A 13,038-nucleotide genomic window follows, 5' to 3' on the forward strand; every position below is an offset into this window, starting at 1 on the left:
TATGTTGAGTCCTAACCCCCAGTACCTCAGAATGTGCTTATTTGGGGATAAGGTCTTTATAGAAGTAATCAAGTTAAAACGAGGTATTTAGGGAGGCCTCTGCCCAATATGAAATAGGAAAAATTTGGGCACAAAGATACAAGCACAGAGAGAATGCCATGTGAAGATGAAGGCAGAGATCGGGGGCATGCATCTCTGCTGATACCTTGATCTTAGACTTCTAGCCTCCAGAATGATGAGACAAAAATTTTCTATTGCTTAAGTCACCCGGTGTGTGGTACTTTGTTACGGCAACCTTAGCCAACCTTAGCCAAATATTTCCCATTTCTGTTGTTACTCCCTCATTCCTGAGGTCTCAAGCTTCCCTCGTATTTTGCCCTTCAGACTGAGCAACTTCCTTTAGTGTTTCTATTGATTTATCTTCAGGTTCACGGAATTTTTCCTCTGTCTTCTCTGTTTTTGCTACTGAGCCTGTAATGGGTTGCATAGTGTTCCCCGCAAACTCACATTGAACCAGAGCCTTAGAATATGACCTTATTTGGAAATAGGATCTTTGCAGATGTAATTAGTTAAGGATCTCAAGATGAAATCGTCCTGGATTTAGGGTGGGTTATATATCCAGTGACTTTTTGTCTTTATAAGGAAAGAAGAGGGAGATTTGGCTAGGAAAAGCATAGAAGGAAGAAGGCCATGTGAAGATGGAGACAGATTGGACTGATGCTGCCACAAGCCAAGGAATGCAAGAAGCCACAAGGAGCTGGAAGAGGGAAGGAAGAATGCTGCCTTAGAACTTTCGAAGGGCATGTGACCCCACTGATAACTTGATTTCAGACTTCTAACCTACAAGACTGTGGGAGAATATGTGTCTATTATTTTAAGCCACTCAGTTTGTGGTAATTTGTTACAGCATCCCTAGGAAACCCATACAGAGCCTTTCCAGTGAGATTTAATTTTTTGAACGATTTTTTTAGTTTTAAGATTTGGCATTCAGTTCTTCTTTAGCATGTCTATTTCTCTGCTGAGAACTTCTATCTTTTAATTTACTTAATGAATACTTACCTTTACCGCTTGCAACCTGGTTATAATAGTTGCTTTAAACTGTCAGATAATTAATTCTAACATCTCAGGTTAAACATCTGTTCATCGTTTCCCCCTTCCCAGTATTTAACTGGATCTTTGTATGTTGAGCAATTTTGGATTCTGTCTTGGACATTATGAGTATTACTCTTGGTCCTGTGAAAATCTGTTTGGTTTATGTTCACAGGAAATCAACCTAGTAGTTCGTTTCAAATCACAGGTCTCATCTCCTCTTCCGTAACCAGTATTTGGATGTTGGGGGTATGAATGTTGGCTATCCTGCCTGCCATTGGTCTCACGCATGCACAGGTCACAGGTGGGCCTGGGACTTACACCTGATCAGACACAAGGCTTAGAGGATTCCCTTCTCCAGCTCTTTTCTTTTGGGTTCTCCTATGTACTCTTGGTCTCCCAGGGACCCATTGTCCCATTCCTCTGGACAGAAGGATAGGTTTTCTTTTAGAGTTTTAGTTACTCATGATCCTGCCACCCAGTTCTGCATGACCAATTCAGTCCCTGGGCAGAGTGGTAAGGTAAAAGAGCAAAAAAAAAAAAAAAAAAAAAAAAGACATTAAGTGATTAAGTGTCCTGACATCCCTCTCCAGCTCTGCCCTTCAGAGCACAGGGTCTTCCTTTCCCTGTTCCTACTGCCAGAAAAGACCTTTTTTTTTCCTCCTCAAAGTTGTAGCTGCCTATATGGCTACTGCACATTTCCCTATATGGGGCCGCTCTAGTGGCAGGGTGAGGAGAGTAAAAACAAGACAAACAAGAAAAAATGTTGTTCAGAGAGTTTCTCCACATTTCCTAGCTCGCAGTGGACCTCTCCACCATTCTCTGTCAAAAGAGGGAGCTTCACCCTCTGAGTTGCTCATACCGGCTGGGCTGCTCAGTTCCACAACTGAGGCCTTCCGTGGATCAAATGTGAGAGACAAAAGAGGAAAAAAATCAACAGGAAACTCTCTCATGAGGCTTTCTTCCTCAATTTTTGTTTTCCCTTCCCACTCTGCCTGCTACTGTCTGCTTTTCAGATAGCTGCTTTTTGAATTTTCCAGATGTTTTAGTTGCGCTGTTTAGTGGGACAGAGAGGCTGTAATAGACTTGCTCTATTGCTTGGCATTGGGAGTGGGTCTATCTTTTAAAATTTCTTTTGTTTATCTTTCATTTCTACATGATTGCACAAAGGAGTGCTTCAAAGTCTTGCGTCTAAGCCACGCACAGTGGTGTAGGCCTGTAGACCCAGCTACTGGGTGGACTGCTTGAGCCCAGGAGTTTGAGGCCAGCCTGGGCCACATAGCAAGACTCCATCTATAAGCAAAGAGAAGCATGAACTTACAGTGCCATCATCAACTGAAAATATTTGGTGCTTAAAAAAAAGCCGTTATTTAATTTTTTTTGAACATCTATAACGCTAACAGAAAAGATTCCTCTCAAATACTTCGCAGTGTATAGAAGTTATTGGAAGTTATGTTTTGATGATTATATGATCATTGTCTAGCATGGAATCTGGTTTATTAAAGATGAAATTATTTTTATGAAGTTAAAGCTCTACCATTCATTCTGGTCAAGTATTCTGGTTGCACAACATAGAAAACAACTCCAAGAGGCTGAAGTAAAATGGGAAGTAGTTGTATGGTCTCTGAAATCTCATGGAATCCAAGAACAAGAAGCAAGAGGTTCATCTCAGCTTCCTAGCAACAACATTTGGAATTTGGAGTGCTAGGAGAAACCAAGGCAGCTTCTTTCCCATATTATTATTATTTTTTTTTGGTGGGGAGGATTGCATGATTCCTTACATTTATTACTCTCTATTTGCTTAATCCTCTTTCCTTTCTCCACAAAGTTATCAGCTTCTTAGAGACAGTACTGAGTCACTGCATCCATCTTGCCCAAAGCCAGCTCTGCCTCAGGTTAAAATAAATTTCATTTATGTTGAATCAGTCCATTTTCTGTTCTATTTTAGGCAGTTTGAGTTGGCTCAAATTGCAAAAGAAATCACCCTAAAAAACTATTTGCCTCTTTATCCTATTTAAGGTTCCATCAGTTTTGAGATTCCAACTCCCTTCTCTTTCTCTAGATTTTTTAAAAATTTTTTATTTTATTTATTTTTTTGAGACAGAGTCTCGCTGTGTTGCCCAGGCTGGAGTGCAGTGGTGCAATCTCAGCTCACTGCAACCTTTGCCTCCCAGGTTCAAGTGATCCTCCTGCCTCAGACTCTTGAGTAGCTGGGATTACAGGAGTACACCACCTCGCTCAGCTAATTTTTGTATTTTTAGTAGAGACAGGGTTTCACCATGTTGGCCAGGCTGGTCTGAGCACCTGTTAAACCCAACACTGTCTTATGTACTTTCCATGTATTCACACATTTAATTTGTGAGGGTATGCATGAGGTGTGTGAAACTATTTTCCCCTTTTTCCATATAAGGAAACTGAAGTCTAGAGAAATTATGTAAATATAGTTATGAAATGGCAGAAGCAGTGCCAGAACCCAGGTTTCTCTTACTCTAAAGCCTAAATTCTTAACGCCTTCACTCGAATGTCTCCCAGAAACTATCAGGCAGTGGTCTTTTTACCAAGGAAGAGTTTGTGCTTGGTGTTATCAACTAGGAAGAATGGGGAAAAAAAGATTATTTCCAGGGAGCAGTGAGAGCCAGACCATCTCTTAAATATATGTGTGTGCATGTGTGTGTGTGTGTGCATGTGTGTATATGTTTCAGGCGTGGCGTCTCCATGGTTTCTTTGAGTAAATATGAAAGGTGATTTACCTTACCTAATTAGATTAATGGAATATTAGCTTAAGAGTTATTAATGTTGGTAACAAATATCTCCTTTATACCCAGTGGCTCTAGCTCACCTGTTATACCTGAGAACAAGTAAGCATTGCTCACCATAACTGTTTCAAGGTTTGCTTTTTCTCATGCTTCTGGACAAAGCAGACAAGATAATTCACCCGGATGTGGTGGGAAAGGTCACTGCTTTGTGAGGGCTGACTTGGAAGACTGTGGTAGGTGATGTTAAACTTTGTGTGTACACACAAGCTCTCAAAAGTCACATTGTAGTGGCAACACAAACATACCCTGCAGGGTGGCACACCAGCGAAGAGCCAGCTGGGAGCCCAATCTTTCTTGGCATCCTCAAGGTGGAGTTGATCCTAGTACCAACTACTGTCTTTTTGGTATTGGCCAGAGGCCCTTGCAGAGATAGAAAACACCTGGCTTAATTTTCCAAGCTGGGGCAGGATGGGTTAGCACATTAGAAAGAGAGAAAGGCGATGGCAGGACTCATCGCTTGTTTTTGTGAGTACAGCAAGACTGATCCAGCAGTCAATGATGAACGTGGCAGGTGGTGAATAAGGCAGCTCCTTACAGCACTCCCGGAGTTGATGCTTTTCTTTTGGCTTCCATTAACCTTCAATAACTATGGGATTTCCAAGGGCTTTAGCACAGGTACAAAGAGGTGGAGGAATTAAGCAATAGCTTAGAGGAAGCAACAGAGTTTTCCCTATTGACTCCCCCTTTCCCCCTTGTCAGCAATACAGTGAGTTGACAGATGTTGTAGCTTACTGCAGCATTTGGTTCCAGCTGTGCACACGGCATGGGTAGTAGTGGGAACATTGTGTTCCCCACCTGTTCATCATGTTCAGACTAGTGAGTGTGTGTTTAAGTACAGGCTGTGTCCAGGGCGGGCAGGGGAGGGGGCGGGGGGAGGGGGCTGGCCTGTTTATGTGTGTGTGTGTGTGTGTGTGTGTGTGTGTGTGTCCAAATTGCTTCTATTTGTGAGGATTTTGTCACAGCCTAGGAGTCCAGGCTAATAGAGTCATGTTTTCTTTTTCTTAGTCAACTCTTCTTTTCAAAAAGTAAGCAACTAATATTCTCTCTCAGCCATCTCCCTTGCTTCTGTTAGATGAAGTCGCCATCAAAGATATGGAAGTCAAGACAAATTTTGGTATTGCCTGACACTTTAATTTCACATATAACTCGAGGACAGATGATTTATCTTAAGAAGCTTTCTTTTATTGGTAAATTACCTAGCTGATAGTTACAAATTTATCTTCTTCTACTTACATATTCCTTTTAGGAAAAAAGAGAATGAGAGAATCCTATACTCATATCCTTGAATTAGTTAAGCTACCTCAACTATTAAGAAATCCTGATTTTGGAATAAAATGCTAGCCATCATAGTCACCAACTTCACCAACTTTGGGCCCCTCTTGCCTCTTTGATAGCGTCAGTGTAAGTAGAATTCATTCATTCATTCATTCATTCACTCATTCATTCATTCATCACACAAACATGTATCAAGTATCCATGCTCGTGTGTCTTATATTTTAGCATTTATTGAATTACTCATGCACTTGCTAAAAATGCAAATACCCAGGCCCTGACTTCATCCTACTGAATCAGAATCTCCAAGGAGTAGGTACTAGAAATAATGATTTTTAAAAAGTCTGTTTTAGAGGTACTCTAGGAATACAGAGATGAAAAGGACAGTCCTTTCTCCCTGCTAGATCATCATACAAATGAATAGATAAGCTAGAGCAAGAAAAGTCCATCTAAGCCATGATAAAATATGTATGGCACCCATGACAGAGAGAGGTTGCTTCTACTAGGAGGAGGAGGGGTTGCCTAACCAGTTGGTGTAGTACTTGCTCTCCATCAGCTTGGGGAATGGCCAGTCTCCTAGAGTGTATGTGATGTTGCCTCCAAGAGTGGGCATTAGATACAGAAAGAAGGAATACATCTTGCCCTGTACTGTCCTAATCTAGCAGCCATCAATGGACTGAAAGGAAAGGGCTAGAAGGAGGATTTGCCAACTTGTCAATGCTCTCATTTCTGATGAACATTTTGCAGGTTTCTCTTTGGCAGTGCGATCAAGGCTGGAGATTCACAGTAAGGAACTTAAAAAGCTCATTGGGCTTACCACCAGGAAAAATGGAGTTTGGCTCTGTCCTTGCCATTTATTAGCTGGGCAGTTTACTTAGTCTGTTGCCTAGTTTCCCCCATCTACAAAAGCAGATAATAATATCTACATTACAGGATTGTTTTGGGAATTATATGATATATAATACATAAACTGCTTGACATTGTGCCTGGCATGTCGTCAGTGCTAATAAGTAGTATTTATTTTTAGTAATAATATAAATAATAATGGACCCCCATTTGGGTCCCCAGAAATGACTCCTTCTCAGGCCATCAAACCCAAACTCCATATTTACAGTGACTCTCAACTATTTGCTCTGTCCCAACTCCCTGGAGGGCTATGACACCGTCATAGCAGTCTCACCGGCTCAGGGCAGTGATTCTCACTCTGGGGTCTATTCTTTCTAGCTTTGCTTTTATTTCCCCTGTTGATTCTGAAATTAGATAGGAAGGAGAGCAGTGTGTTGGAAGCAGAGGTGGAGATGGTAAGTGATGGTTTCCCAAGACTCAGTCCCCAAGATCTGCAAACAGCAACACAGCAAACCCCAGATTGCCACGGGCTCTGATTTTTGTCTCTTAGCATGAGTGTAGCCATGTTTCCATCCGAGCCTAATGGCGATGTCCACAGCCCCTGCCAAGAGCCTCAGAGCAGAGACTTTAGTAGAAGATGGAAAATGAGTGACTCAACATAGTGAAGAAATTCTCCAACTCCTCAGCTTCCTTTAGATTGTCCAGAAAGGGAGATTAGAAGGGGTTCTCAGAACTAAGACTGGAAAGGGAGTTTATACCATTAGGGCAAAGATTGGGAGACGAAGGTACTGAAGTCAAATGAGACTTCTGTGAAATACTTTGGAAAGTACAGATTTTGAGACTGACTACATGAATAGCAGCAGCATCAATAACTGTATCACTGGTGCAGGCTGCAGACATCGGCTGGGAATGAAGGTGATTCTCAGGGCCCTTAATTTAGCCCTCAGCCCCCAGCCAGACCTAAGCCTGCAGCTGGCTGCACAGAGAGGCAGCCTGTTCCATCCTTGGAATTCCAGCTTAGGTGACTACATAAGGCATTTTGGTTTAGTGGTTCCTTAAATAAGACGACGTTCCTTTAAGTTTAATCTCTCTCCTGTTGAAATTTCCTACCCTCCTGGGCTTTACCCGTTAAACTGCTGCTCTCATTTGAAAAGTGCAGCTAGCAGGGTGGAAACTAGTGCTCTAGTGACCGTTAAAATCTATCCTGGGACAGCTAGCACGCACGGAAAAACTTGCCATTCGCCGCACCCCCCACCCCCCGCTATTCTTATCAGAGAGAACATGGAAAATATTCTCCCTTCATTGGCTACTCCCTCCTCCCCTTACTGAAGGATGGTGTGCGTACATCTGAATGGGGGTGGGATGCGGGGGGTGGAGTTTAGCTTTGGGTCCTCAACAAAAACATAATGGTTCCCAGTAGGCCAGAGCGGGGCAACCAAGGAGGCAGGATCCTGGCCTCTCTCGGATCTGCAGGAAGGGTGGGCTGTGCGGGTCCAGGGTGGGATGCCCGTTCTGGCCGGCGGTGCCTGCTGAGCCCTTCCTGATGTGACTTTATTAGACAAACCCCCACTCCCGCCAGGGGTAGACACAAGAGTATCTGCTTTAGGAAGATTTCTACAACACGACAGGGTGTAATTCAAAATCTGGGTTCTCCTTTCCTGAGCTCAGAAACCAATTTGTTCTGAGATAGGAGAAGGCTCTGTAGGCAGATAGACCTAAGAGATGGGAGGAGGCGCCTGGCGTCAGCGGGTCGCTTCTCAGCCGTGACCACGAGCGGCCAGCAGGTGTCAGTGCGTCCTCGCTTTGCCCTGGCGTTCGGCTCCTGGACCCCTCCCACCTCTGTCTAAGGGGGCGCGGTCCAGACCCCCGGTCGCGCGTGTCCCGCAGACAGCTTCGTGGCTGGGAGGAAACGTAGCCGCTTCTTCCCTAAGCCGAGGTCCGAACTCTGGCCTGTGCCACTTCCCCATAGGTGCTGTCCATTCCGGCCGGGGGTTCCATCCGAACCCGCGCCTTCCTCCCTCTCCAGCACCCCTTTCTCCCCAGCCGCCAGGAGCACCTGCGGACCGGGTCGGCTCTGGCCCGGAGCTGGGCTTCTCCAGATGTAACCCACACCGGAGGTTACTTCCCTCGATTTGGGCAGGGATTCTCCTCCACTTTTTCTTCCCTTTTCTCCCAAGATCCAGCTCCTTGGGGGCACTCACGGGTGCCCGTCGCGTTCTGCTCCGTCGGCCCGGAGCTGCATGGCCAACTCCCAGCAGGGGCCGCTCCCCCGCTCCCCCAACTACCGGGCTCCCTCTTTAAGCCTCTCGCTCAAGGTACGCGCCTCTCCAAAGGGCTGGTCCCGCCTGAGGGCAACTCTCCCCGAGGTCCAGGGCTGGGCGCTGGCGCTAGACTGGCGGAGGGGTGGTGCGAGGGGCGGGGGAGGGTCGGCTTCCCACGTGGGGGCTGACGCTGGCTGCTCAGCAACGCCGGCTTGATCCTGGGGCTATAAAACGAGTCCACCGTGAGCGCAGCGGAGCAGCAGCAGCTCCGGCTCCGTGCAGACGCCCAGCAGCCAGCGTGCCGCCGCCCGGCCGCTCCAGCGCCTTCTTCCCCCAGCCTTGCGCTCCAAGTCCAACTCGTGCTGTCGTCGGACCCCGGCCCATCCAGTCGCGCTCGGCGCCCACCTGGCGGACGCCCAGGAGACACCCTGCCTCCGTCGCGGCTCCTGGAGAGCTGATCGTTCACCTGCCCCGGCCCGCCTGAGGACGGGGGTGCCTTCATGCGGTGCCCACACTCCTCACCCCGCCGCCGCCGCCGCCCCCGAGCTCCGCACAGTGCGCCCCAGCCCCAGCAGGGCGCACAACTTTGGAAGTCTCGCGGTGCTCCGAGAGGCGGCAGGGTCCGCGCCCCAGCCCCGGGCCGGGCCCGGCCAGAACCGCAGCGTCTGGGGGAAGCCAGAGAGTCGGTAATCGCTTCGGTGATATAAGGAGACAGACATAGGACCCCAAGCTTGCATCAGCACCTCTCGGCTGCCTCCCGGGGTGGGGGCGGGCCCCGCACACGGTAAGACCTCTTGCTTTCGCTCAGGCTCAAGAGTCAAGATATAGATATCGATATGTATATATATATTTAATTTCCTGTCATCCTTCCAAGTTATCAGGCCACCGATGATTTTTGTTCTCCCTTCTTGAAGAATAAATCTCTTTACCCATCGGCTCTCCCTACTCTCTCCCGCCGCTTACAAATAAAACTTGGCTGTGTTAGGAGCTCGGAGCGAGAAGGCGCCCACCGAGAGCGTCCGAAGCGCGAGCCAGGCGCAGTTCGCGGGACCCGGACCATGGGCCGCTAGCGGTCCCCCAGCTCGGGCCCGGCCTCCCTGCGGCCCCCTCCCTATGTGAGCCGCAGCCAGGCGAGCGGGGCGCCGGAGGAAGAGGAGGACCCACGGGCGCCGGGCCGGAAGGCAGCTGGCAGCAGGCCCAGGCGAGCGGGCGCCCGCGTTCATGTTCCGCCAGGAGCAGCCGCTGGCCGAGGGCAGCTTTGCGCCCATGGGCTCCCTGCAGCCGGACGCGGGCAATGCGAGCTGGAACGGGACCGAGGCGCCGGGGGGCGGCGCCCGGGCCACCCCTTACTCCCTGCAGGTGACGCTGACGCTGGTGTGCCTGGCCGGCCTGCTCATGCTGCTCACCGTGTTCGGCAACGTGCTAGTCATCATCGCGGTGTTCACAAGCCGCGCGCTCAAGGCGCCTCAAAACCTCTTCCTGGTGTCTCTGGCCTCGGCCGACATCCTGGTGGCCACGCTCGTCATCCCTTTCTCGCTGGCCAACGAGGTCATGGGCTACTGGTACTTCGGCAAGGCTTGGTGCGAGATCTACCTGGCGCTCGACGTGCTCTTCTGCACGTCGTCCATCGTGCACCTGTGCGCCATCAGCCTGGACCGCTACTGGTCCATCACACAGGCCATCGAGTACAATCTGAAGCGCACGCCGCGCCGCATCAAGGCCATCATCATCACCGTGTGGGTCATCTCGGCCGTCATCTCCTTCCCGCCGCTCATCTCCTTCGAGAATAAGCGCGGCCGCGGCGGTCCGCAGCCGGCCGAGCAGCGCTGCGAGATCAACGACCAGAAGTGGTACGTCATCTCGTCGTGCATCGGCTCCTTCTTCGCTCCCTGCCTCATCATGATCCTGGTCTATGTGCGCATCTACCAGATCGCCAAGCGTCGCACCCGCGTGCCACCCAGCCGCCGGGGTCCAGACGCCGCCGCCATGCCGCAGGGGGGCGCCGAGCGCAGGCCTAACGGCCTGGGCCCAGAGCGCGGCGCGGGCCCGGGGGGCGCGGAGGCCGAGCCGCTGCCCACCCAGCTCAACGGCGCCCCTGGCGAGCCCGCGCCGACCGGGCCGCGCGACGCCGACGCGCTGGACCTGGAGGAGAGCTCGTCGTCCGACCACGCCGAGCGGCCTCCGGGGCCCGGCAGACCCGAGCGCGGCCCCCGGGGCAAGGGCAAGGCCCGGGCGAGCCAGGTGAAGCCGGGGGACAGCCTGCCACGGCGCGGGCTGGGGGAGACGGGGATCGGGACGGCGGCGGCAGGGCCGGGGGTGGAGCGCGCTGGGGCCGCCAAGGCGTCGCGCTGGCGCGGGCGGCAGAACCGCGAGAAACGCTTCACGTTCGTGCTGGCCGTGGTCATCGGAGTGTTCGTGGTGTGCTGGTTCCCCTTCTTCTTCACCTACACGCTCACGGCCGTCGGGTGCTCAGTGCCGCGCACGCTCTTCAAGTTCTTCTTCTGGTTCGGCTACTGCAACAGCTCGCTGAACCCGGTCATCTACACCATCTTCAACCACGACTTCCGCCGCGCCTTCAAGAAGATCCTCTGCCGCGGGGACAGGAAGCGGATCGTGTGAGGTTTCCGCCGGCGCCCGCGTAGACTCACGCCGACTGCAGGCAGCGAGGCACCGAGGGGTGCTCAGCCCCAGGGCACTCAGAAACCCGGGCCCTGTCTGCTCTGCGTTTCCTCGTCTGGGGTGGCTCTGCAGCCTCCTGCGGGCGGGCATCTGCTGCTCCTACAAGGGAAGCGTTCTTGCTGCCAGACCCAGGCATCCCCAGTTGTTGGTTTGGCAACTCTTGACCTGGAGCCATCTTCCTGGTGGGCCACCCCTAATCAGTATTGCTTCCTGAAGGTATTTTCACCTTCTTCCCCTGGTACAGCCCTCACAGCTCTTCAGAGCAAGCACTGGACTACAAGGGCATGGCTCAGAAAAAGTCAATGGATGGTTACCTACGGGGTTACCTAGCCCTGGCTAATTCCCCTTCCATCCCGAACTCTCTCTCTCTCTTTTTTAAAAACCACTCAGGGCAGCCCTGCCTGCCCTCCCCACCACCCCCTCCACACTGTAAATAGACACTATTTTTGATAGTACACATGGGGACTCCATATCTCTTGACCTTGGTTTTGACGGTGAAATCCTGGCCTTGGGAGAGATGCCTTCCAGGCAGACACAGCTCTCTGGTTCAGGCCAAGCCCCATTTGCAATGCAAGCCCTTTCTGGTGTTATGATGTCCCTCTATGTCGTCCTTTTCACCAGCAACTGGTGACTGTCCCTTTGACACGGACCTGCTTTGAGATTTCCTGACAGGAAAAGATTTCTGTCCATTTTTTTTTTCCTGTGCCTAACAGCATAATTGCCTTTTCCTATGTAAATATTATGATGATGGATCAAGACATAAGTAAATGAACCTTTCTGCCTCACATCAGCCCTGTGTATAAAGCCATTATTCTCTGATGCACTGTTCGCCCCAGTAACTCACTTTAAAACCTCTCTTTTCAGTGTTCCCTCTCTCCCTGCAGGGCCACTGCTTGAAGAAGAATATGTATGTTTCTGTCTTGTATGTATGTGCGCCCCTCCTGCCCCAAAAGTGCTGACTATGGGGAAATCTTTTAGCTGCTTAGACACCAAGGAGTGGAAATTATGTGGAAGAAGCAAACCTGATACAATTTGCCCAAGGTAAACAGTTTGAAAAGACAAATGGGCCTGCCAAACTGTACAGTTCCCGCCCCAAGAGCTGTTAGGTATCAAAGTGTGGTCCTTTCCCCGCTCCCTACTTTTCTGGTTGAGATCATGTCATTGATGAACTGCCAAAGTCAGGGGAGGAAGGCGGAGACCTTGTGTTTACATCTGCGTTTCTACATGTTTTAGACAGAGACAATTTAAGGCCTGCACTCTTATTTCACTAAAGAAAAACTAATGTCAGCACATGTTGCTAATGACAGTGGATTTTTTTTTAAATAAAAAAGTTTACAGATCAAATGTGAAATAAATATGAATGAAGTGGTCCTCTTGTCTGTTATCTGAGTTTTCAAAAGCTTTAAGACTTTGGGAACATCTGATTTTATGGATTTTTTAAAAATAAAAAATGTACATTATAAAATTTTTTTAAACGTTCGATCAATAACAAAGCTACCATTTCCTAAGTGTTTCTGACATGCTAGACACTGTGGTGAACTGGTTGTAGGCATTGCCTCGTTTACTTTTCTCAAGAACCCTATGAGGTAAGTTCTATTACAATCCCCATTTTTCAGGTGAAGAAACTGAGTCTCAGAGCAAGTGACTTGCCCAAGGTTAACAAGCGGTAGAAATGCATTGTACCTAGCTTTATCTCGTTCTAGGGCCTGTACTCTTAACCCCAGAACCTTTCCAGAGTTTTGGCATTAGCCCTTCTCAGAACACTCCCAGTGGAGAGGTGTCTATGCAGTGTGCTATCTACACCAGGTGTGAGATATATCCCAAGTATGTAATATACACAAGGTGTATACATACCCCAGTGTCTATATGACCTAATGCGTCTATATACCTCAAAGTGTGTATCTACTCCAAAGTGTGGTATATGCACCAAGTGTGGAATATATCCAAAATGTATATCTCACCTTAAAGTATGGTAATATATGACATGTAACATATACTCCATAGTGTGGTTATGCACAAAGTATGGTCTAAACACCTGAATAGAACCATGTATTAGTTGGTGGTTTGTGGTTTGA

The 13,038-nt window shown here is 49.1% G+C and overlaps 1 protein-coding gene across 1 annotated transcript; it reads left to right on the forward strand.

Moving 5' to 3' along the window:
* The first annotated feature begins 8,448 nt into the window (after nucleotides 1–8,448).
* ADRA2A (adrenoceptor alpha 2A) lies at nucleotides 8,449–12,428 on the forward strand. Its single transcript, XM_030941478.1, has 2 exons — nucleotides 8,449–9,068; nucleotides 9,270–12,428. Exon 2 carries the CDS (start codon nucleotides 9,506–9,508, stop codon nucleotides 10,901–10,903), a length of 1,398 nt encoding a protein of 465 aa, XP_030797338.1. The 5' UTR covers nucleotides 8,449–9,068; nucleotides 9,270–9,505; the 3' UTR covers nucleotides 10,904–12,428.
* Nucleotides 12,429–13,038: the final 610 nt, after the last annotated feature.

Source organism: Rhinopithecus roxellana, chromosome 11, assembly GCF_007565055.1.
Source record: "Rhinopithecus roxellana isolate Shanxi Qingling chromosome 11, ASM756505v1, whole genome shotgun sequence".
In the NCBI taxonomy this organism is placed as follows: domain Eukaryota; kingdom Metazoa; phylum Chordata; class Mammalia; order Primates; family Cercopithecidae; genus Rhinopithecus; species Rhinopithecus roxellana.

Excerpts from the sequence above, each read along its gene's own strand:
- ADRA2A (XM_030941478.1), top strand. The coding sequence starts at position 9,506 with ATGTTCCGCCAGGAGCAGCCGCTGGCCGAGGGCAGCTTTGCGCCCATG.